General features: G+C 44.4%; 1 protein-coding gene across 1 annotated transcript in view; it reads left to right on the top strand.

Annotated features, from left to right (window-relative positions):
• Positions 1-22,537, top strand: part of Galphai (G protein alpha i subunit) — a 185,697-nt gene extending 163,160 nt beyond the window's left edge. Inside the window, exons 7-8 of the mRNA XM_065451579.2 lie at positions 7,468-7,621; positions 13,431-22,537. Coding sequence (XP_065307651.1) covers positions 7,468-7,621; positions 13,431-13,621 — 345 coding nt within the window. The 3' untranslated portion in view covers positions 13,622-22,537. The remainder of the gene's footprint in view (positions 1-7,467; positions 7,622-13,430) is intronic.
• The last annotated feature ends 297 nt before the right edge of the window (positions 22,538-22,834 follow it).

Genomic DNA, 22,834 nt, shown 5'->3' with positions numbered 1-22,834 from the left:
CGCAACTGTGATGCTGTGCTGCACAGCTGATGGACATAAACTCGTTCCTTATATGATATTTAAAAGGAAGACACTGCCTGCTCGAGAAACTTTCCCAAGAAATGTCATTGTGCGGGCAAATGAGAACGGGTGGGTGACGGGTGCGATGGGGGAAGGGTGGGTTAAGATTGTGTGGCGATAGCGTCCAGGAGCGCTTTTGACAAGGAACTCGCTCCTTGTCGTCGAATCTTACCGTGGGCACTTGACCGACAATGCGAAGGCTGTGCTTGCCCAAGCGAACATGGACCTCGCTGTCATGCCGGGCGGCATGATGGGCCAGTTGCAGCCACTTGATGTCTGCATCAACAAATCTTCCAAGGATCGTCTGCAGATATATTACATGGACTGATTGACTGACGAAGACCACATGCTAACGGCAATGGGCCACATGAAACGTGCATCGCTATCGCAGCTGGCGGGCTGGGTAGCTGCAGTGTGAAACGACATCCCAGGTACTTTGATCGTGCGCGCCTTTGAAAAGTACAGCATATCTAATGCACTTGACGGTACCAAAGATAGTGCACTGTTTGAAGGTGACAGTGACAAAAAACACAGCGACGACGAAGTTAAATGAGCTCTGCACGTTCAGATTCAATAAATGCTCTTTGCATTTTGTGAATGCTGTTCTCGCTTCTTTTGTTTGGCCGACATTCGAGGTAATATATATATATATATATATATATATATATATATATATATATATATGATTGTTGGCTTCGGACTTTAGGAGGTCGGCTTAGAATCGGGGTCAGCCTAAATTCGAGGAAATATGGTAACTTCTGCGCACGGGGATAGGAGTGCTTAACGACGACATTGACGAGTGTGTCGACGACAGCCCACAGCCTAATATTGGTGAACCAGACGTACCGACGCCTGCACAAGTACTGAATGCAGAAGACCTGCCGCGCCGCTTCTTTGGCACTCACAATAACGGTGAGGACAGACTAGAAATAGTGGCTGCAGCTGACAAAGCTATCATTTACTTGTCGAAGACGCGCCAAAAATGTATCAAGGTCTTTTTCTACTAAGTGAGCCACCAGCTGGTTCATCGATCAGTGATGAGTTGTTTGGCGTCAATAAAGTATCAATTTCTTGCTGTTTTTTTTTTCACTTGTTTTTTTTTTCTGTGCGACGGCCATTTTTTAATTTTTTCGCATGGTGCGCTGCTGTGAGGTTTGGTGGTGAATACATCCTCTCTTGCATGCTAATTATGGATAGAAATGGATAGTGGCTATAACGAACTAATGGTTATAACAAAGTAATTAGGATCCCCCCTTCAACTTCATTATAACGCAGTTTTACTGTATGCGGTAAGCACACTTGCATTGTACCTTGTGCCAAAAGTACTTGCTGAAAGGTGAAATCTCTGTAAGAGGCATTTGTTGAAGGTTGTGCCATATGTGCATAAGTTTTCTCGCAACTTAAATAATGTTGCTGGGAAGGGTGTTGTGGAATCGTTTTTTCTGCACAATGCAAGTACGATGAAACGTGTCAATATGTCCCATTCGCTACTTGTCATGTACAGAATTCCTTTACTTACTTACTTACTTACTTTCAGGGCCCAAAGGCACTACAGAAAGGAGTGGGGGAAACATAAACAATTTGTGCAAATGACATTGGATTTAAGCAAAGGCATGTTGAATGTGCAGCGGTGGCGTAGAGCTAGAGCATCCACCTCGTGCAAGAGGACCGTGGTTCGAATCCCGGTGGTGCGCAATTTTCCATCAGATTAACAAAAAAATCTCTGTTGATAAAATTGCATAAACAGGCCTATAGTGCAGCCTGATCCCTGTGACCAGAACCGGTAACACACTCCCTCACCAGAGCAGGATTGGCCACCCTGGTGCAGTACTTGGCCACAACCTCCTATATGAGGACAACAATCAAACCCCGGCCCTCAATCCCCAGCAGCTGCGAAGCAACTGACCACGGCGCCAGTCAGACCTGCGACGCAGCAGATGGTGCTAAAAATCCCTGGACATGACCGGGGTAGTTGGAGAAATATGGGAGAGGCCTTTGCCCTGCAGTGGGCGCGACCAGGCATATGATGATATATGTTGAATGGCGTTCTTGAACTTCGTAGTGTCCGTGATGGCGGCAATGGCAGTGGGAAGATGGTTCAATTCCGTGCTTGTTCGAGGAATGAAAGAATCACTGTAAAGATTAGTCTTACATGACGGCACGCCCACTTTATAGCAATGATCTGAACGAGATGAAACATAAAATGGCTGTGTGAGAAGCTGCTCTTTTAATACAGGGTTGAAGTGGAAAATTTTATGAAATAGCGAAATGGGAGCACATTTTCTACGGGTTGATATGATATTTCTATAGTATTTTTCATTGCTCTAATGCTGGAATGACACGAGTAATTTCATAAAATGAATCTAGCTGCATGGTTTTGGATTGATTCGAGGGCAATAGTTAGAGTGGTTTGAGCGGGATCCCATATGGCGCATGCGTATTCGAGCTTTGATCGTAGCAACGTTCGGTAAAGAATTACTTTAAGGGATGAAGGTGCAGATGCAAAATTACGATGCAGGTATGCAAGCATGCGGTTAGCATTATTAGACATACTCAATGTGAGTGTGCCATGAGAGGTTGTTAGTGATATGAAGACCGAGATACTTGTATGAGTCAACAGGTGTTAGCTGATTACTGTTAAGAAAGTATAGGCACGTGTCGCTGCATTTTGAACGGCTGGAAATTTGCATAGCTTTACATTTAGTTATGTAAAGTTGCATTAGCCATTTACTGCACCAGAGTGACACATTATTCAGATCGTTTTGCAGTTTGCATGCATCAGCTGGATTAGTAATTTTATGGTAAAGTACACAGAAGTCAGCGAAGAGCTTAATAGAGGAAGTAATGCAGTCAGGGAGGTCGTTAATATAGACGAGGAAAAGCAATGGACCCAGCACCGATCCTTGTGGCACTCCCGATTTTACAGCAGAGGAAGGAGAAGAGTACTCATTAGCTGTTACATATTGTGTCCTGTTTGTCTGGAAGTCTTTAATTCAAGATAAAACATTAGGATCAATATTGAGTTTACTGAGCTTAAGGATCGGTAAATTATGTGGGACTATATCAAATGTCTTAGCAAAATCCAGGAAAATGCAGTCAGTATCAATACCTAGGTCAGCATTAAAGAACAGGTCATTGGTAAATGATATTAGCTGAGTTTCGCATGAAAAGTGCTTCCTAAAGCCATGCTGACAAGGTTTAAAAAATGAATTTGTTTCTAGGAAATTAACTAGTTGTGAATTATTGATATGTTCTAGAATTTTGCAAGGAATACTGGTTAATGAGATAGGGCGATAGTTCTTGGGTCAATGTGTAGTACCTGACTTGTGAACAGCAACCACCTTCCCATCTTTCCAATCGTCAGGTGGGATTGAGCACTGTAAGGACTGTTCGAAAATTTTAGAGAGAATAACAGATGAATACACGCCAGTACATTTTGGAATTTTCGACGTGATTTCATCGGGTCCTGCAGATGATATTTTTAAGCCGCTAATTAGATCTATTACACCATCCCAATCTACTACAGTGGGATCCGTAGGTGGGAAATTCCGAACCGCAATCAAAAGGTTACAAACAGGTGACACTTTATGAAAAACTGATGCAAACGAATTATTCAGCATAATGCAGCATTCATTAGCAGGAACAGGGATGTTGGAATGTTCTAAATGTATTTGCCTGTTAGTTTTGCTGCCAACAACACTCCAAAATTTGCGAAGGTTACTGCGCAAGTACGAAGGAAGCGTAATAGTAAAGAAAACTTGTTTTGCTTGAGCAACCGCCTGAACATAAGCAGCGTTACTGGCTTAAAAATCTGACCAACTTATTACGAGATTCGAACGTTTCGCGCATCAAAACAAGCGCTTCTTTTTGTTGCGTAGGTGGCGTAATGTTGTATTGAACCCCGGGGAACGTTGGTTAGATTGAACAATTCTTTTGGGTACATAACAGTCAGTCAGGTACAGTAATTTGCTTTTATACACCAACCAGTTTTCGTTGACCTAGTGCTGATCAAACTCGGCAATAAATTCATCAACAATGTGTTCCATTTCTACCGTCATAGCCGGAACATCGGCTCTAGAAAAATCACGGATATGCTTTACACTTTTTTTTATACAAGCACAAGCCTCAATATCAAAATGCAACACTAACTGATCACTTATTCCTGGCTGATAACTTATTGCAGAAACAAGGTCAGGTGAGGTAGTGAGGAACAAATCTAGGGTGTTAGAACAATTAGGAGTAATGCGTGTTGGTTGCTGGATGAGCTGAGTGAGGTTGAAATCAGAAAATAGGTTTATGAATTGAGTACACTCAGACGAGTTGTGCTCTAAAGAAACAAGTTGGGATTGCCATTTTATGTTCAGGAAGTAAAAGTCGCCCAGAAGGAAAAAGCTGAATTCAGATATCTTGCAAATAATGTGTTAAGGCTATCGTGAAGATCGAAACAAAAAGAGGGTGAGGCAGTAGGCGACGTATAGCATGTGAAAAAAAAATGAAGTCGCGAGAGGAAAATTTACGCGTACACAAATCAGTTCCAAAAAAGAGGCAACACTAATAACTGAAGAGTTGAGCATATCGGCGACGCCAATTAAAATGCCTCCGCCCAAGTGAACGTCACGTTTGTTCCGATAAATGTTGTATGCTTTTTCACAATCGAATATTTCATTGTTATTTGTTATTCCTGACAACCACGTTTCAGTAAGAATGATATCTGCCCCGCAAGAATCAATGATAGAAAAAAGCTGAGCACACTTGTTCAAGATACTACTTGTGTTTGTAAAAAGTATTGATAGATTGCTGTAAGGGGGTTGAGCTGAAAGATAGCTGCAAAGGCGGTGTTGGTAGGTTTCGGGCCAGAGTTCTTTCGGGCGCACGCGACTCTCGAACTGTCCCAAGTTTGCACACCGTAGGCTGCACAATACATGTACCTCTCTTTATTCATTAAAAGCTTATTCGAGCGTAAAGAAAAAGATTGGTCTGCAGCCTTGGCAAACTTGATTAACTTTTTCCGCGATTGCTGTGTTTCGCGGCAAATGTACTCACTCATAAAAAGACAATTTTTTGTCTTTTTTTCTCTGTGATAAAATGCTTTCTCGCGTTTTATATGAAGCGAACTTGACAATTAGAGCACGAGGCATGGAAGCCACAAACTGTCCCAGTTGGTGTGCTCTAGAAATGTTATCTTCAGAAATGTTTAATTGAAGATGGCGTGAAAGGTCATAGGCTAAGGTCACAAATGTGAGCTTCTGACTCCTCCTGGTTCTCGGACGGCTTGTCGGGGATTCCATAAAAGATCAGGTTGTGCCTCTGGGACTGATCTTAAAGATTATCTAACCTTGATTTGAGCTCGGCATTCTCACGTTTAATAGCAGCAGAACCCATGCTACTAATATCTTCCCAGGGCTGTGCACCCTCAAGAGATTGAACAATTGTTTCAAGAGTTTGTAGTCTGGTTCATAGGTCTGAAACCTTCAGCGCAAGTGTGTCTTGACTTCGTTTAAGGTCACCAAATGCGTACATTACCTCTGCATGATGGGATTCAAATTTTAATGAAAGCACGCCTATAGCAGCAAGCACTTTTCCATCAGGCCCAGGGTTCAAGTCAACGTCAGCACACATCATTAACAGTTCAAACACAAAAACGCATTGTTGTAACAAGGCATAAAGAACACTTGGGCACGGGAGGAGCAGCAAGCATGCATTACTAGAACGCTTAGCATAAAGGGATGGTGCTTCACCAACCTGCACAAGGAAATAGAATGGAGGAATTAGCGGCCAGCGCATGCCTGCCGCTCTCCCGTGCCTACTGAAGGCAGCGTGGCGATGCCAGTCGCTTAAGTAGGCCGGTAATAGTGCTGTCGTTGTCGATGCTGCTGGTTCGCCCAAAGAAAAACTGTTGATGGTGCCCGGGCTCCGTCTGTAACGAAGACACCATTCATCCACCATCGGCGCCGAGAACATCAGGTCCAGCGGCGACTGCACAGTCGTCAAAGTGCCAGGTGTCGAAGGAAGCCATGTGCCAAGCAGGAGAAACTGCACAAGAAAATTAAACTGAGGAATTAGCGGCCAGCATATGTCTGCCGCTCTGTGGACGGGTTTACTTGGAACAAATGGGCCAGTTCCTTAACGACAGGCTGCGACAGCACCTTAGGTCTTTGAAATCAGGAGCTTTACTGCAGAAGTTGCATTTGCTATCCACCGTTGAAGAACGGGAGGTTGTCGACCATGGCAATACTAAGTTGAAATGTGAGCTTTTGTAAGTAGTGGTAAAGAAAATTCTAGTTTCGATATGTGCGTTAGCGTGGCTTTGGTGGCACTTTTGCAAACAAAAGTAGAATTCATGGGTAGCTACAACTAAGCTGGTTCATTCACATCTTTTTTTTTGTTTTTCTATGCCACTTGTGCCAGTTATGTGCAGTTGACGATGTACACATGCTTCCTGATTATCATGCTTTATGATGAGATTGTGTGCACATATCCAATTTTTGTCTTCCTGCCTTTATTTTTGCATCTGCTCTTCTTGTTGCTGGTTGAGCGCCTTGTCCTTTTGCAGTGAAAAATTTCTCTATAAACATTCACAGTTGCCTCTGTTTCTCCTTCCTTTGGTAACATACATTGTGCTTTGCCATAGTCAAATGTGCATCACCAACTGGCCCAAAATTATTTGCTTCTAAAATTATATGTTCACATATGGCAAGATTTGAAAAGAGCTGTCTGCACAAATTCCAAACAAAGCCATAGGTAGCTTAGGGTGAAGGCCACTAGCAGTTTTCTGTGTACTGTTTCTGACCTTTTCCTGAAAAAGTATCTTCTTGTAGTGATTATGCTTATTCTTGATGTCTTTTGTACATTTAGATAGAAAGCAAATATTTTGGGGGGTATATATATGTGCCATCATTAAAAGACTAAATGGCAGACTGAATCTCAGTGCGGAGGACTTGGAATTAACTATGTTTTACTGTATATTGCCAATGCAGGCAATGGCAAAAGTTGCTCTAGCCTCTGCAGCAAGTGTGGTCAGAGGCCCACTGCAGGTTGTGAAGCACATTGCAGACTTTTTTGCCCATTCTCGTGGTGATTAGACTTTCCCTGCCAACACAAAGGTACTGGTGCGAAAGGCTCCTCTACTTTCCGCTGAGTTGTGCACACTGTTACTCTTTGGGACACACACGTGCTGGGCTGACATCCTTGGGAAGGGCAACACGTGTGGGAGAAGAGTATGGTCCGCACCAGCGCTCGCATTTGTGGGTACAGCCACCTGCAGGTGGGCTGGTTAATGGGTCTATGGAATGACACAACGAACACTGTCTGAAAGTACTCACTGTGACAAATACTATGTCTTGAAGCCTCTTTCAGTGAAACGAGTAGCTTTCTGGCACTCATTGTTGGTGGTCTTTCTTTCTTCAGAACCGGATGATCGAGAGCATGAAGTTGTTTGACTCCATCTGCAACAATAAGTGGTTTGTGGAGACTTCCATCATCCTCTTCCTCAACAAGAAAGACCTCTTTGAGGAGAAGATCACCCGCTCACCACTCACCATCTGCTTCCCCGAGTACACAGGTGAGCACTGGCAGACGGGGCCTGGCATGCAACCGCCTGTGCGAGTTTTTCAAGGGGCACCTACACACAGTATTTTCGAGCCTTGCCTTAAGTGAAGGTCCCAGGCCTCTTAACCTGAGAAAAATAGTTGCAGGCCTCAAAGTATTCTAAATAATTTAATACAGAGTTTGTCCGTAAAGTAATGAGACTGGGTCTGGTAAAAATAATTTATTGATCCGATCGGTACACATTATTAAAATTCTTCAGAATAGTCTCCTTGGGTGTCGATACACTGCTGCCAACACAATCCCTATGCTACAAAGGTTCCCGGAAGTCGGCTGCCGTAACCTCTGTTGGAGACTCTAGGACGGCAGGAACAATGTCGAAACGATGACCTTTCGGGCTTCTCTTGAGCTTTGGGAACAGGAAAAAGTCTGCCAGGCTTATATCAGGGCTGTATAGTGGCTGCGGCAAGGCTTCAACCCCTGTCCGGGCCAGGCAGGCGGCCACAACCGAGGTGGTGTAAGCTGGAGCATTGTCGTGGTGGAGCTTCCAGCGATCTCCGGTTGTTTCCATTTAACGGCTCTGTAAAGGCGCTCGAGGACGTCTTTGTAAAACACGCCATTGACAGTTCGTCCCGGATGTACAAATTCTTTGTGCACCACCCCAAGCTTGTCAAAAAAGACAACGAACATTGTCTTTACCTTCGACTTCGACATTCTCGCATTCTTGGGGCACGGGGAGCTCGCGAAGTGCCACTCCGAACTTTGGCGAACTTTGGAACTCCGTTCGGTTTCGGGTTCGTACTAAAACACTTATGATTCGTCGCCTGTTGTTATGCCGTCAGAAGAATCCTGTTCACTTTCTAACTGCACCAACAGTTCATGGCAAACGTCAACTCGTTCTTGTTTTTGTTTATCACTCAACATTTTTGGCACCAATTTCGAACAAACCTTCTGCATGTTCAAATTTTCAGAAATAATTTTGTCAACCATTGTGTTGCATGTGTTGAGGTTTTTGGGGACTAATCCGATACTGAAATGATGGTCGGAGTCCAGATTTTTCACTTTGGCCACATTTTTGTCCAAACCACTCATTGAGGGGCGTCCAGATTGTTCCATGTCTTCAACGGTCTCTCGTCTATTCCCAAACTCACTGAACCATCGGAAAACCTGAGCCTTTTTGACAGGGCATTGTGTTTGTAAGCCTCCTAATGAAGGCAAGCGTCTCGGAACCAGTTTCGGCCAGCCGAAAGCAAAATTTTATCGCATACCGCTGCTCCAGTGAACACTCAATTTTTTCTGTTTTCTGCCATGACAAACTTGAAAACAGCTTTTGCGTCACTTCAGATCCTCGCTGCGTCAGAGCTTGGGCACAACTGCTGCCCATTGCGTCACTTAGCTTAGAACCTCCGCCACAAATGATGCTCTGGGGAGAGCACGCTATTGGCGACTGCAGTGCCGCGCATCAGGCAGTTTCATTACTTTGCGGACAAGGCCTGTATAGCAGCTTTTTTACAGCCAGTTTCCGTTTCTGCTGTATTGCGATGTCGTGGCACTGCATGTGGAAACAAGACATCGCAGCTGTTTTGACACTCGCTTCTGCTCGCATGGTCGTCCGCTATGCCGCTGCATCGGCCCTCGCAACCATTAAATGAGCAAGCCTGAGCAACCTTCCCCCGTACTTGTGTGGCATGATCACGTTACAGCCCCCCCCCCCCTTGTGCACACATTAAGCTGCCATCTTTCTCGGGTCACCTCGCACACTTTCCCTCACACACAGCGCACGAGGCAAAATAGGATCTCATCACCCTTGGACCTTATACAGCACGTGATGGCAAAAGGATCGTGCATTCACAGTACGCCCTCGTTGATACAATCCTGTTTTGTATGACCTTATTCACTTCGCTCCTTAACTCTTTCGTTACCGCGAGAAAGCAGTAGTTTCTTATACGTCTCTGGGAACATATTGCAACATAGCATATTGTGCATAATGAGATGCTCTTTCGAAAAACATGCGTTGCCAAGCGAAAACATTTATTGGGTAAAAGACAAAAATTCTAGAAAACGCCATTTTTGCTTCCAGTTCATAAAAACAATAAAAAACATACCTACAAAAACATTAATATCGAATGAAATTCATAATATACATTTCAAAGATAAATAACCCAGTCTGAAAAAATAAATGCTCGGTACACTGCCGTTCTTCGGATACAATAAAGAAACTAAGACCACTTCATCGCTCTTGCCATGCGATGAAGCAGTTCCCGAGTTGTGTCAAGCCTGGGTGCACTCGGCATGTTTACCAGAAAATGTCTGGCTTTTGTTCAACTTTGCCGTCCTCGTAACACATTCTGCAGTTCCGCCTTTTCGGCATTCTCTGAGGTTGGTCCGATGAGAAGACCACGGAACGTACTTCACAGTTCGTCTAAGAGTCGTGCACCTCTTCCAGGATTGATTTCTCTCAGCTTAGTTGGGCAACTACAATATTATGTATCCAAGCATACCTGTTTGCATTTTTGCAAATTGTCTCTATCACCTCTGGAGAGAAAAAGAGTAGAAAGAAATCCCACGCCGTTGTAAACTGCCTTGCGCTGATCCGTAGTGCCGGGCCGAGATTTGTGTGGGCAGCCTTCTTAATGTGAACGGAAGTTTCTTTGCCGCCGATGACAACACATCATAACCAAGCGAAGTATGCACCCTGAAGATAATCAGTAGAGCTCTCGGGTCGTGCAAAAAGAGACAGATAAGCGCACACAAGGAAGGAGACCGCTCAAGCCTGTAAAGGAAACTCGCCGGTGAACAGCTGCGCATGTCCCATGCCGACTCAAAACATTGTCACCGTTAGAGCTTGAATTTGTTTTGCTCCCATCTTCAGAATCATCACTCGAGTCCTCATCACTAAATTGAAGTGCTGGTGCAGCATAGTTTCGAGCACGGCACTTTTCTCGCGACACAGCCATGCAGGACAGCACCATGTGGGCCGATCCCGAAGATAGTGCAATGCCGGGCCGACCTGCGGCAGAGGTGAAGCAGGCGTTAAGCACTTCCCATAATTTGGCCGATCCCGAAGATAGTGCAATACCAGCCTGACCCCCGGTGGAGGTGAAACAAGCGTTAAGCACTCCCTATACATGAGCCGATCCCGAAGTTAGTGCAATGCCAGGCCGACCCGCGGCAGAGGTGAAGCAGGCGTTAAGCGCTTCCCATACGTGGGCCGATCCCGAAGGTAGTGCAATACCGGCCCGACTCCCGGTGGAGGTGAAACAGGCATTAAGGACTCCCTATACATGAGCCGATCCCGAAGATAGTGCGATGCCAGGCCGACCCGCAGCAGAGGTGAAACAGGCGTTAAGCACTCCCTATGCATGAGCCGATCCCGAAGATAGTGCAATGCCGGACCGACCCGCGGCAGAGGTGAAGCAGGCGTTTAAAACTTCCCATACGTGGGCCGATCCCGAAGATAGTGCAATACCGGCCCGACCCCCGGTAGAGGTAAAACGGGCGTTAAGCACTCCCGTACATGAGCCAATCCCGAAGCTAGTGCAATACCAGGCCGACCCGCGGCAGAGGTGAAGCAGGCGTTAAGCACTTCCCATACGTGGGCAGTATGGGAAGCAGTCGTCCGAAGACGACTGCTTTTCGCTAGCTGCGTCCCACAACATGTCATCCTCGGTGCCGTCCAAGGAGTTGCTAATGCAACACTTCTTGAATGCCCCCACCACCATATCGTCGGGCAGCTAGCGCGAAGCCTGTGACACCCATGTGGCCACAGTGGCGAGAGGCGGCCTGCGCTGCCGGCCGGTTGGGGTCATTGGGTTGTCGCCGGCCATCCACTGATTATATTGTTCACGGAAACGGTCTTTAAAGGGCTTGTTGAGCACGACGTCCAGTGGCTGAAGTGTTGAGGTCATGCCTCCCAGAATGACGGTGAGTTCCGTCCTCCCGTCGCGGAGTGCCTGCTTCACACCTGCGGTCAAGTGCCTGCGAAAGGCATCCAAGACGAGTATGCTCGGACACCGCAGGAGTGCGCCGGGTCGCTGATTCCAGACGATCTTCACCCAGTTGAGCATGAGGGCCTCGTCCATATAGCCCTTTTCATTCATGCGAATGACAACATCCCACGGGAAAGCCTCTTTCGACAGCGTCTTCCTCTTTAATATTATGTACGGGGGCAGCTTTCTGCCATCTGCAGTACACGGGAGCATCACCGTGAAGCGCGAATGCTCGTTCCCCGTAGAAAAAAGCTTGACTTCTTTTGCGCTGCGTTCGCACACTGTGGTGGGCGACGGCATGTCGAACCACACCGGCGTTTCATCAGCGTTGCCGATCTGTCCCAACATGTAGCCATGCTGCTGCCGGAGACGGATAACATAGCGCTGGAATTCGTCCAGCTTGTCCTCGTATGCCTCTGGCAGCTTCTGGCAGATTGATGTGCGCTGTCGAAGTGCAAATCCCTTGCGTCGCATGAAGCGACGAACCCAATAAATGGAGCCCTTGAATTGCTCCTTGGGCAGTCTGGATTCTTGGGTGATCTCTATAGCTTTGATGCGGATGAGTTGCGCTGTCACTGGCAAAGAGCTGGCACGATGCTCGCGGATGAAATCCACCACCTTGTCTTCGAGCTCCGGGTGCACTGCGCGGCGCCTGCGAAAGGACGTCTTCCGCGCGTTGCAGGCAGACAGCTTGACTTTCTGCGTTCGCCAGTACCGGACGATTTTTTCCGACACGCCGAATTGCTGCTGGGCAGACATGTTCCCATGCATTTCAGCATATTCGATTACTTCTTAAACACCACGGTGAACTGACGTCGAGTACTCGTACTCATTTTGCGGGTTGTTGGGAAATTAGCTACGCCATGAACGATCGCTGCACAAAAGGGAAGATGGCGTCAGTCCAATTGCTTAGGCCGCGTTGGTCACCAAGGAGGCAATAACGATGCAGATGCCGAAAGGTCCGCGCTCCTACATGTTGCCAGGCGACTATTCATGTTGTGCCAAGGGCCGGTATATAAGTCGAGGGGTGACCTTTTAGTAATATTTTTTTTGGAAAAAACATCGACCTATATTCCCTACTATACGGTACATAGCTTCGCTGGTCATCCTTTTTCACAGAGTGGAAGGGCACCGAGATTGTTTTGTAGTCTGCTAATGTAGCAGTTAAATCTTTTACGCTACAGTCGGGGATAATTTCCTTTCAACGGCCCATATTTCATGTGTCTACAGCCTACAAATCCTTCAGCTACTTTTTCTTTCCTTTTTTCACGACTTTGTACTATAATTTGTCAACAATTTATTTAGCATGTTTGCAAAGCTTGTTTGAGCCACACTATAAAGATGTTGAGGAGCTTTTCATGCAATTTTTTTAATGACAATTAGTGATATTGTGTTTAAAGCTGGCCCCAATTTTTCCTGATAGTTAACTGTATATATTTTCACTAGTTGGAACTAGCATGGTGCCCAGCTATTTCATACATGTATGTCTGCACTTCACTCTTCGTATTCTATTCGTATATGAAAAAAAATGATATTTGCCCACCTCTAGTTGCTACAATTTGGACTGCCATATAAAATGGGGATTGCCGGAAATATGCTGCCGCCCTTGCCATATCAAAACATTGATTCTATCAGCCTCGCAGATAAGGCGGTGGGTAACATTGAGGCTAAGTATTCTAGCCACTCCTTATATCCAAATAAATACTGTATCTTTCCTTCGCATTGTTGGCAGTGCCCGCCATTGCTGTAGAGCTCAAGCATAGCTGCAGCAAAGTTTGACCTTGGCTGCTCTTTTATGTGGGAATGCCATGTGCAATTTTGCTCTCCTCCTTGCAGGCAGCAACACTTATGAAGAAGCGGCCGCCTACATACAAATGAAATTTGAGTCACTGAACAAGCGCCGGGATACCAAGGAGATCTACACGCATTTCACATGTGCCACTGACACCAACAACATCCAATTTGTGTTTGACGCTGTGACAGATGTCATCATCAAGAACAACCTGAAGGACTGTGGCCTCTTTTGAATGCCTTCCAACTCCACAAAAAAAGCATTGTGTCAGTGATGCACCTCGATGACAGGAGGCGCGAGCCGGCCAATTGTACCCTTGCCAAAACTGGATGGTGACCTGCTCTGCACATCTCGTGCACCAGGTGTTCTCGTCAGGAAAGTGGACTGCCGTTCGGCAGAACAGGCGGGTGGCAAATGCCGCCAGATGGCAGGGTTTCACGCTTGGCACGTAACTTGAGTCTAGGCCCTGCTGTCACTTGGCCGATATTTGCATTTATGTCTTGTGTTCAGTAGTCACAGCCACACATCTTTCTTCTAGACTATTCTTTTTTTTTCTTGCTTTCAAGCTTGCCATGCAAAAAAAAAAATACAAGACCTGGTTCTCTTGTGGCAATATTTCACTGTGGCATGGCATTTATTTTACTATTGTTTTGGTTATTTTTTGTAAGGGGTCGTGCTTTGCCACACTGTTTGTGTGTGTTTTTTTTTTTTTTAGTTGCGAGGAAAATGCTTAGCCTTCACATTGGTTTCGCTACCTTCCTCTCTGCCAGTGTGCTGTTTGACACACGACGAGGAAGTCCTTTGCTTTGTGCATTCCTCGTGGTGTGTGATGACCTGTCCCCTGTAATGCTGGCACTCAGTGTCATACCTGCCAAGAGTTCCAGATTAGCCGTACAGTATACAGATTTCGGCCATCTTGTGAAAGCTTGTCCCCCAAATCAGACTTTCAGATTCTCGTGCACTAAGAGTGCCATTGGTATAGCCACATACAAGAAAGGGTGCAGCTGCCCAAACTGTCATTGCTATCACCAAATCATGATGTGATTGTACCGCTGCTATTTCAGCGACATGGCTAAGAGAATTTTTGTGTGCTTTGCTGCTGCTGCCAAAGCACACCTCACCAAATGCAATGTTGTAGATAGGTGGCCTGATTCAGTTAAACTATTATATAACATTATATGAACTTTCTAATCAAGTTGTGTCCAACATGAAAATGCCTTCATTATATTCAGTATTCACTACAAGCATATATTTGTTACATTCTGATACCAGCTAGAAAAAGTATCTATTTACTTTCAAATACCTGATGTTATGTATGGGTTTGGGTACATCAAGGTTTGACTGAATGTGGACTCTGGGATTCACAATGTCTGCACTGGCACATACTGTGTTGACAATGTCGGAGGCCTGCTTTTAAAGGCCTAACTATATGTATGTGATTTTCAAGCGACATGTTTGACCATTGTAGATCATAGTCTGTTGCTATTGTTTGTGGTGCTGCCAGTTTTTTACCTGCAAGACCATTTTACTAGCTGTCACCTGGAAGTTCATGCAGTGGCTTCCACTGGTTGCCTCGATTGCGTAACGACATGACAATGCTCAGACCGCTTGCTTCTATCCACATTCGTCCTTGCTACTTGCTCTCTATCGTGACAGCACAAAATAAATTGTAAAATCATCCTATGCTTAGTCAAATTCCATGCTGAGGACAAGGTATTGGCTATCATTTGATGTTATTTTTTATATCTCCTGTATGTTTTGACCTTGCTAGGCCTAAGGTAGCACTGAACAGCAAAAGTATGTTGATTTCTACCAAGCAGATAGCATGACAGCATTTAACGTTGGTCATGCAAAACACTTTTCCACTGCAAGATTACAGTAGATTTAGTGCACTCACGTTAAAATATTGATTTTACTGGATGTTTGCAATTTTGTGGGACTGTGCGATTGTATTTAACTGGGCAACAGTGGAAATTCATTGTTGCTGCTTTTCATGACGAGGTGTTCGTGTGGCTCCCTTGTACTTCGGTGTGCCACCACTTCATCACTTAAGTATTGTGTGGCTGTGCTTGGCCCTTTTTAATTGCTTCCTCTTAAACTGCCGTGCTGGCATTGAGGCACCTCGTTTCGAGGCGGCTCAGCGCCTTCTATTCTGTAGGGCTCACTGCTGTTTTAAGACTGGCAGCAGCACAATTTAATGATGACCGTCTATGTTCTTTCCTGCCTCATTATTTGTGATTGTAATTGTCACTTTTTATAGTACACAGGGACAGTTCACTGTGATAAGGGTCAACTAAATTAATCAGGTTGTTCAAATGATAAATGGTATTGCTTTCTTTTTCCGTGCTTTTAATTGCCTCTCACTCGCTGTTCAGCTCTCTAATTCTGATGTCTGGAACTTGGCAGGTATGCAGTGTATTGTTGTATTAGATTGCAAGGACAGTAACTTTCCATCTGTCAGTTGAACCCTTTGAAACAAACAGTGCCTTTCCTGACTGAGCTTCTTGAGAGGTTGTGCGTGTGTGTGTGTGTGCGACAATGTTCTCCACTACTTGCCAGGCATTGTTTGTGGGCAAAGACCCTGCTTTAATTACATTAGTCATTTGCACTTGCAAAGTAATGGTCAATTTTTACAAAGGGCAGACGTTGTAACCCAGTTGTTGCGAGCCTACAGGCCATGGTGGGTTTTCTGTATGCAGTAGGCTTGGGGCACATTTTTATCGGGCTATTCTGACATCAAATTTTACTGTAAATTTTGAAGTGTTCAGACTTTTCGTCATTAACAGTAAGGAAGCAATTGTTACTTTGTGACTATACTTGCCATTTTTCTTGGCACCAAACTTTGCTAACAAGCATCTCACCTTTGCCACTTTGTGCCCTACGTTGTCTCGGAACACTATTATGTTTAATATGACAACACCAATATATCAGCCTCCTCTTTTGTTTATGCTATGAATAGCTGCGTGCCAAACGATAATTGCGCTGGCTGTAGTAGTAAAAAAACGGAAGGCATGTTTTTGTGTCTGCTTATGGTGTCGTTTCAGCAACAGCTTAACCATAGTGTACAAGAAAGTTTCGGCATTCAGGTTTTTGAAGGCCAGCATGGCACTCAGGCTTTCCTTGAAGCGGCGCACATTTTAAGTTTAAATGTGTTACCTTTTGCAGGAATTCAGATATCGTGCTTTTATCCATGTGCATAGTCCCACAACTTACCATAACTAACTGGCCAAGCTTTGCAATACTATTTTGATGGAGTTTGCAATCTGTTTCAAGTTATAGCTGTAATAAATCGAATACAGTAGTAGTGGAGAACCACCAGCCACGGCATCATTTTATTACTTTTGCCAAAGACACATTGCATTGCATCTGTCAGGCATGTTGGTTGTTGGTTTTCAGTGGCACACTTTTGGAGAAGACTGGCGTGGCATTGGTGTGGTGCTGCCAGCACATTGCGAAAACAGTTTGTAGCAGGACCCTTTGATATCCCTATTCAGGGTCACAAAAACCTTCAAAAATTTGTGGACAGGAAAAGTATTTGGGGAATTTAATCTTCAGATGTGTTTTATTTTAGGTGTCTGAGTAATGAACTGGTGCAGTGTAGAAGTTAAGCCAAGCCGATTCACTTGAGTAGCTTTGCAGTAGTCTACTTCTGTTAATTAGACTTGGACAGAACCCACGGAATTGGTCGAATTATCCGGTGAGTCGAATTGCCTAAATGAGATGCAGAAAGAACACCCAATTCATTTGGCAGGGTTTTCTCGATTCCAACATGCCCCTAAATTAAAAGTGCATCCATTTTCTATCTTTCCAAAATAGAAAAATGACACAGAAGTGACATTAGATCTATGAAACAAAGTAGAAATCTAATGTGTTCGCAATTTTTTAGCAAGAAAAATCTAAATGTGTCGCACAACAGCAGCTATTTCCTAAAGTTAGCTTCGCCACAATACAATCGTGTTATGCAACAAAGCATACGAACACCGCGAAGGCAGTTTCGGTAGTATGTCTGATTGCATTGCGTAAACAATTTGTGGCCCAATTTTCCGGAAAAAAAAAAGCAAGCCACATGTTAGACTTCGGTAAATACCGTGATCATACGTTGAGAGCTATAGTTATTTGAAAATCTTCCTATGGTAGGCTGGAAGGAGGCATTTTTTATGGGAGAGCTGACGATAGTTCAACGCATTTGCTGTCCACATAGTTCCACCAAAATGCTGCCACTAAAGGGTTCACGTTAAGGGTTAGCCGCGTGCATGCTAACCGATCAAGTTCAAATTAATGAAATTGCGCCCATGGACGGGCGTCAGCCAGGACCTTCGAGCAGGATCGAATTGACCAGAGTCGAATTAAAGGAAGTGCACTTCAGTTTTCGAGCTGAGCCCTTCTTCATTTGTGCTCAATCAAAGAAGTTTGCTTGTTCTTGAAGACAAAACATAATGATGCTTTAGTCCATAAATATGCTTTTTCGGAGGCCTTGCAAATCTTCAAGAAATATTTTTCACAAAAACTGCCATGAACTGTATGGAAGATTCAGTTGCTTTGTGTATTTCAGGAGGTTGTCATTTGCTGTTCAGCATTCCATCTTTATGGCTCAACCAGCACATGTCACACTATCTTGCTTCATCATTCTTCAAACTTAGATCCTTAACCACCAAGACAGTTGTGCATCTGAGCAGTGTTTAGCTTTCTGAGAACATGCGACTGGACTATGTAATCGCCCTCTGTTCCAGCAGGGATCCCAAGTTTGTTTTCGTGTGCTGCTACGTGAACCATATGGCCTCCAATGTTGCTCTTCGTGGCGTGCATGTGCATTGTAACTGCTAAGGAAGCTGTGTCCTTTAGGCAAGTGATGATGATGGGCAAGGTCTTGCAGTAAATGTAGGCACGTTGGTAGAGAGTTTTTTAAGTTCGCACCTTGGCAAAAGTTGGTGGTAGCTGTGTTGCTTGTGAAATGTGCTTGAAACATGCTTGAATGTGCTTGACTTGCTTGAATTGCTTGAAATGTGCTTTTCCACTGCTGGAAGCCAGTGACGTGTGCCAGGTGGAGCAAGTGTAGAGCTTTGTGTGTACGGTTCCATTATGTGTTAAACCACACGTTGCTTGTGCAGAAGTGCGCTGTGGCCGCAGGCTTAGCGGCCTGAAGTTGCGTAATAGCTTTTGATAGGCAGCAATGGGCAGCCGCATTGAATTCAATTTTCAGCAACAAAAGCAATTTCGTTCCTTCGTTCGTTTCATTTCTTGAAATGCAAATTGGTCCTTGTAAAAGTATCCCACCTGAACACCATATATTATTGGTTGACATCAGAGAGGAGCAAAATGATCCGCCTGCATTGCCATAAGGTTTTATAAGGTCTGTGCTTTGTGTCTTGCTGCACCACTGCGGCTTCAGAAATTTTTTTCTTGCGCTAACTCACTGTGGGTCTTTAATGTGTATATATTAAGTGTCTGTTGTGTAGCATTTCATGTTAGTGTGACTTGTGGCCCCATCTTCCTTCTCTTAGTGTGGCTTAGCTTTTGGTCAGTTCAGCTGTTCACTGGTTGTTAGCTTGCCATAGATATTTATGGAAACAGGTCACCTTATATACCTTAGAGTGCTCCCGAATTGATTGCCTTGCGAGTGTGAACTACGTTTGTGGGCATGGCTGTGCATTTTTCAAGCTGAAGATGTCCTAGTCTTTTCAACCCTGCTGTGTTTTGCAAGCAAAACACACTGTAGGTAATCTTGTATTGAGCTGAATTGACGTTGAACTTGCAAGAGTCGTTACCCAAGTTGTGTGTTAATCCTTGTCCCACACACATGCTCTCCAGGCCAGCCTCTCCACCTTTCTCTTCATTAAAATTTACTCCTCCTTCTCCCACAGAACTTGTTGCGGCACTGCAGCAGCACATAACAGCAGAGTTGAGGGGGCTTGGCCAAAACCATACACCGTTTCGTACCGAGCAAGTGACGCTGCGGAGACTTCCCTAGTTGCTCGCATTTTGTGACCGAAAATAGTGTGCCACACATATATGTATATGGGTGTGCACTGTCATTTGATTTAACATTGACTACGACACTTTAATGTTGCAAACATGGCTTTATTGTGGAAGGTGTCACAGATGTGAAGCTGCTAGTGGAGTGATGTTTCTGTGATCAGCGGCCGCAGCTCGCGCCCGTGACTGAAGCATAACCCATTGCTTGCTTGAAGCACAAAGGTGTACAAATATGTGATTGGACATAACCTTACATCCACATGTTGTTGTAATATGCAAAATAGATTTGAAAGCGTTACAAATCAAAAACAACCGCTGTGCGAAATGGGCACCAGCATACCTCCTGCAGCATTGCCTGCCACATGGCAGGCAACACTGCTGGTTGTAGTTCCTGCTTCTCCAGCCAGCTTCAATGAGCATTCCTTGGGAGTCTACATGCAAAGCTTTGCTACTTCCTCATCTTGTCACATCGCTCTCTGTAGGTATGTTCTGCTCTGGGCTTTCACACATGCCGATTTGCCATTTTCGTTGCATTGTTTGATGTTCAGCTTTCTTTTCACATGCTGGCTTTCCCAACTAAATGTCACCACAAATGAAAGAATAACCGAGAACCTTAGGTAAACGGTGCCCACTGTATGTTTATGGCCGTCGTTCATGCTAGTCAGGTATCTTTCGTGTGCAGATAATTGTTTTCTTTAATTAGCTAAGTTTTAATTATTGTAGCTTATTTGTAAAGTGTAATAAAAATTTCATTTCAGTGAAAACAGCGCTCTGAAATGTGAGCATTAGTGTCTAGTATGCTGTGCATCTTGCATATGTTCGAAGCAAGGGCTTCACATTTGATGACCAAGGATGCATGCTGAAGACTGCTGATGCATCTGGGAAAGAGCATGGCTGCTCATTCCTAGGGTCATAAGCTAGGCCCATATTCGACGAGGTTTACATTTGAGACCATTAAAAACCATAGCATGTCGACACGTCGCATGGTATTTTTATGAATATGTATTGTGGTCTTTCTGTTTTTCGTTAGGGAAAAAAAACGCATATGATCTCAATTGCTTAAATCCTGTTATAGCTAATTTTTCAACGTCTGCATTATGAAGTTTGGTGATTAGTTAGATAAGCGAACTTAAAAAGCTAAATAACCTTATTTGATAATTACTTGTGCAGAGCAGGAAAAAAAAATATAACTAAAGTGAGTGATGCCCATCACATACAGTGAGTGCTGTTAGTATGAAGCCCCCTGTTCTTAATACTGTGAAAAATTTAGTTTGCACAGCCAATGTGGCTGCAACGCTGATTTAAATTCAAAATTCACGTGAAAACAAGCTCCTGCCATGTTAAACTGCCGAGTTTTTCCACAGCAGTTGAGAGGGTTGTAAACATGGGGGTATTGCTAGTGATTATGCAATCTGTACAGTAAAGGTCACTGCATGCTTTGCCAATAAACATAGCTTTGTACAGCAAGACTTGCTAAAGAACCAATGAGCAAACTTGGAATGGCCTTTGCCGTCTGCACATTCATATGTCATAGACTTACTTAGGCACGTTGTTATCACCCTTGTGATGCCATGCAACACTTAAATGCAGCTTCATGTCACCTAAACCAGCGTTGGCAGGGCTGCCTTGCACAGAGTCAGTCCGTTCTGTAGGTCACTGACTTTCTTTTCTGGTGTGTCTACCTGATAATGCTATCACTTCTCATTTACCAAGTCCTGCATGCCTTTGTTGGTTGACTCTGTGTGGCTTCAAATTATTATTGTGACATTTCTCGTCATCTCAGGCATGTGTTGTTCCATTTTTAAGGCCTGTTGGATATTTCTTCTCGTCATTCACTGCCAGCAGCATATGCCATACATGGGTGTGGTCCACACTGTGCGATTTCTTTTCCTTGATTTCTTTCCTCTGTTGTCGCCAGTTTGGTATTTCTGGTCCCTCGTCATATTTAATGACAATAGTTTATCTGTGTAATGACACAAGTTACAAATGTGCTGTCTTGCTCTGTCATATTTTTGTTATTGCCAGCACTCCTGCTGGTGCATGATCTCGTAAGCAGTCTTGCTTCGATTGAATACTTCACTTTTTGCCTTGGTGGAGGCACTGTAACACGCTCACTTTCCTTATGTACAACCGTGATACTGCAACATTCAGTCGCATCAGCCCTTCTTGCTGATGGCGTGGCCTGTATGATAGCATCCTTCCCACTTCGTAGCTGAACTTAAAACAGGGCTGCCATACCAGTTTTGGCATTTTGCGGACTGCGTTTTTATCATACCAACTTGACACCTTTGCCTCAACTATTATTCAACTTCTGGTGGCATATGCCATTGGTTGCAGTTCCAGACTGCTTTTTTTTAAATGATATATTTGCCGCATAGTTTTAAAACCTCTTCAATTAATCATTGCCCATTATTTTCGTATTGAAAAGTTGTAAGAAAAAATTTTGGTGGTTTTAATGCTAGGCCATGTGTGCATGCACATTTTGCATGGAAGATTTGCTACAGCTGTGTAGAGAGGTAGTGGTGGTTGAGCCATAGCCTTTTATTCAGGTGTGGCATGTCCTTGCTGTTATCAGCCCAGTTGATAGGGAAAGTCCCAATCAAGTTTTACATGTTTGAAAGCCAGGCCTGGTCTGTTGCTGCTCAAAAGTTAAAGGCTGATTCACTTCAATCTTGGGGTGTGCCTGCATTATGCAATTTTCCTAGTCTGGAAAGGTGCACTTCATTACCTGCATTGGTCTGCTCTCAAACATGACCTCAGCTAGCCGCAATAGAGACAGCTTAATGTAAAGGTTGCCTTCAGTTTTTGCTTCTGTCTACTACAGCTGGTGTGTCATGGCTAGCTTATGCTGACTCGCCGCTTCTGCTAGGCTCTTCCACCCACCAGTGTATGTGCTTTTGTGAAGAGGCACCTTTGCTCGCCTGTTGCATTTCCTTGTGTTTTTCTTTCGTTTCTTTTTGTTTTCTCTCACCTGTGCTGCCAAGACCTTTGGGAATCTTTGGGCCATCATGTTCACAGTGCATGTTTATGGAACTGTCTCAAGAGTTGTCACATGACAAGCCCAGTTGAAGTTGCCGTGTATAAAGAAAGGAACGTTATTATAATGACACCTTTGTATATGTGTAAACAATTGTAATTCACAAGTCTGCAATGAAATGAAACTGTTGTTCTTGTACAACTTGGGTGCGCATCTATTTATCACTGAGACAAATACCAGTATTGTCTTAATTGTTCCCTGGAAGAGGAAACAGTTGCCGCCTGGTAATATCTTGTCACTGTTAGCCATTGTGTAGGTGACTGGACAAGGACCTACACATGTGAGGCCGTGATGTTGAAATGGCTCAATAATGGATGAAACTACAATGGATTCTACTATATGTGCAGTTGTTTTCCTAGGAAAATCTGCCGTTCAGAGTTTTTCGGTTTGCATAGCCACACTTAGTACCATTTGGTTCTTGCACAGCCTCTTGAAGGT

The sequence above is a fragment of the Dermacentor albipictus genome, chromosome 5, assembly GCF_038994185.2.
Source record: "Dermacentor albipictus isolate Rhodes 1998 colony chromosome 5, USDA_Dalb.pri_finalv2, whole genome shotgun sequence".
Lineage (NCBI taxonomy): Eukaryota > Metazoa > Arthropoda > Arachnida > Ixodida > Ixodidae > Dermacentor > Dermacentor albipictus.
The sequence above is the reverse complement of the archived record's forward strand: the minus strand, read 5'-3'. Positions and strand labels throughout refer to the sequence as shown.